Source organism: Ixodes scapularis, unplaced genomic scaffold (genome assembly GCF_016920785.2).
Source record: "Ixodes scapularis isolate PalLabHiFi unplaced genomic scaffold, ASM1692078v2 PGA_scaffold8__174_contigs__length_109621045, whole genome shotgun sequence".
Taxonomy (NCBI): Eukaryota; Metazoa; Arthropoda; class Arachnida; order Ixodida; family Ixodidae; genus Ixodes; species Ixodes scapularis.
In genome coordinates this window covers 13835977-13838547 of record NW_024609883.1, presented here as the reverse complement: position 1 = coordinate 13838547, position 2571 = coordinate 13835977, and the positions used below count along the sequence as shown (strand labels likewise).

Below are 2571 nucleotides of genomic sequence, written 5' to 3'. Positions count from 1 at the left end.
AGGGAAGGGTACAGAGGGGGGTCACGTCACCTGCGGGTAGTCACGTGACCCCGGGGGTCACGTCATCTCGGGGGAGGGGGGGTCACGTGACCTCGAGGGGGGGGAGGGGGGTCACGTGACCTCGGGGGGGGGGGAGGGGGTCACATGACCTTGGGGGGGACGGAAGGAAGAAGAAGCGCCGGGGCGAGGAGCTTATGCTCTTTTGCTCCTGTGCTTATGTCCGAATCCGAGCCGAATTTGGACATGAGGTTGGCTAGAACACCATTCTGAAGGCTAACGACGTCCCTTCTAGCAGGTAAGAACCCACAGTGAGTCCCGAAGTCGGTATTTCGCATGTGTTTTCGACCGCCGGCGAATGTGCTTCGGAGCTAGGGCTAACTCTGGAGCTGGCCAAAGGCGAAGGGCTCCGAAGAGAGCGACATGGCTGAGATCTCGCAACCGTCTTAGCCCCAGTCTTCGAGCGATAGCGATCTCGAGATGAACATCGTTGGGCAAGCTCCTGCGACCGGCCAAATCGAAGCGATTGCTACGTTTACAGAAGCTGAAGCTTTCATCCAGTCACCGCAACGAATTCATGGAAAGCGAAAAACGAAAAGGGACCCACTGATATTTTTGGATCCCGCAATCAAACGGACCCGCCACCCTAGTAGTTCTAGTACCGGTACGAACTCCTCCGAAGTGAAGGAAGATGACGACCGCGGAATTACTGACACAAATTCTGATCGAACGGACGCCGACGCAGACTCGGACACCGGCTTCTCAATGGCTGAGATATCGTCCACAGAGACTCTCACCGAGGGTCCTCTTTCGACCTTCAAAGAATCAGTACATGCAGAAGACTATCCAGGCTCCGAATGGAACAAGGTGACATATGTTAAAAAAAGACGCATAGACAAGGCGAGCATATTGTATCCCTGGGAGGACCTACCTTGTTATACACACGACTCAGGGGTACCGATGAGGAAGCCAGGCCGTGCCACGTAATTGTTTTTCGGTCGAAGGAACCTTATGATCTTACGACCATTTCGAAGGGCTTACTGCAGAGAACTTTAAGTCAAATAACCGGCTTAATCAATGAAGAACTTACGTTCAGGCTGAATAGGGACACCAACACAATCTCAGTCATGGTACATTCGAGAGACGCCGCAGAAAAGCTTTTGGCGCTGCACTCTCTCACCGCAGAGGATAGAGCCGTATCGGTGGTGACCCACGAGATGGTGACCCACGAGATTCCCCCAAAGGACACAGTACGCGGCGTGGCGCACGGCATTGACTGCGGAGAGACCTCGGACACTTTAGGGAGTGCTCTACGGTCCAAAACACACGAGGTCCTATACGCCAGACTTCTCGGCAAAAACGGGCTGGCCATAGTGACATTCCGCGGAACCAATGTGCCAAACTCTATCGTATACAGAGGGAGCATCATAAGAGTCACGCCGTATGTGTCTCACACAGTGCAGTGCTCTAGATGCCAAGGCCTAGGACACAAGCAACACGTGTGCACCCGCGTGCTGAGATGCCCCGATTGCGGGTGGCTGAAGCAGGAACACCACGTGTGCGGACGCAAGTATTGTATCAACTGCCGATCCCACGGCAACCACCTTGCGACCGATCCCAAGTGCCCCACCAAGCTGCGGGTGGACCGAAGACTTCAAGACAGAGGCCACGCAAACGGTAACCAGGCAACTCGAGACAACGATAGATGCCGTAACCCCTCGGGAGGCCGCGGCAGGAGCAGGCCTCGTAGCCCGCCCGATGTCACGCTAAAAGACTACCCTCAAGTAATAGCTACACACAACAGATATGCCGCGCTCGGCACGTTTTCTGACGGGAAAGAAGAGAACGAGATACTGAAAAACAAACCGAGAGTTACAAGTAAGAGCACAACAAGGCGTGATGTACCAGTGTCACGCCAACTCTTGAACAACGCGAATCGGCGAGACGAGGCCGCGGAATTCCAAAAGCGCCAACCTAAGACGCCGAGACCGCAGCAACAAGCTGGAACGTATGCCCAAGCGGTGCACAAAATGCTCAAGACAGTTTATTATGCGGACAGTGACACTGAGGCGCAGGCCTGGATGGAAGAACTGCGGTCTATCGGCGAAGCCCGCAAGAAAAGTGCGAAATGAATTCAAGATCTTGAAGTTCACGCAAAGAAAATGGCAAATAAGCACGATCAAATTCGGATGAACCAAATAGAAGCAGAGAAGCGCCGAGCACTCAGGGAAACCGAACTTCAAAGGCGCCTCAAAGATAAAGAAGCAGTCAGGAAATTGCAGCAATGTGCATCACATCAACAACAACCCACGACCCGCGATGTGCAGCAATCATGCAAAGCAGTATTGGTTTCCCAATCCACTCGACCTGAACAACCAGCCACCTCCGTCGTCACTACGACGGCAACACAGGAATATCTTCATGACGCACTCGCCCAAATGCAACAGCAATTGCAGCAGCAGCAGCAACAAATGCAGCAACAGATGCAACAACAAATGCAGCAACAGCTACAACAATTCCAACAGATGCTGGCGGCGACCCATGCGGAGCACTCTGCAATGTTCATGGTCGTCC

At 53.6% G+C, this 2571-nt stretch overlaps 1 protein-coding gene across 1 annotated transcript; it reads left to right on the top strand.

Annotated features, from left to right (window-relative positions):
* Nucleotides 1–688: 688 nt before the first annotated feature.
* Nucleotides 689–2129, top strand: LOC120845916. The gene is made up of 2 exons (XM_040217478.1): nucleotides 689–864; nucleotides 950–2129. Exons 1-2 carry the CDS (start codon nucleotides 689–691, stop codon nucleotides 2127–2129), a joined length of 1356 nt encoding a protein of 451 aa, XP_040073412.1.
* Nucleotides 2130–2571: the final 442 nt, after the last annotated feature.

Coding starts and splice junctions, on each gene's coding strand:
- LOC120845916 (XM_040217478.1), top strand. CDS start 689: ATGACGACCGCGGAATTACTGACACAAATTCTGATCGAACGGACGCCG. Junction 865..949: donor CAGGCTCCGAATGGAACAAG/GTGACATATGTT, acceptor CACACGACTCAG/GGGTACCGATGAGGAAGCCA.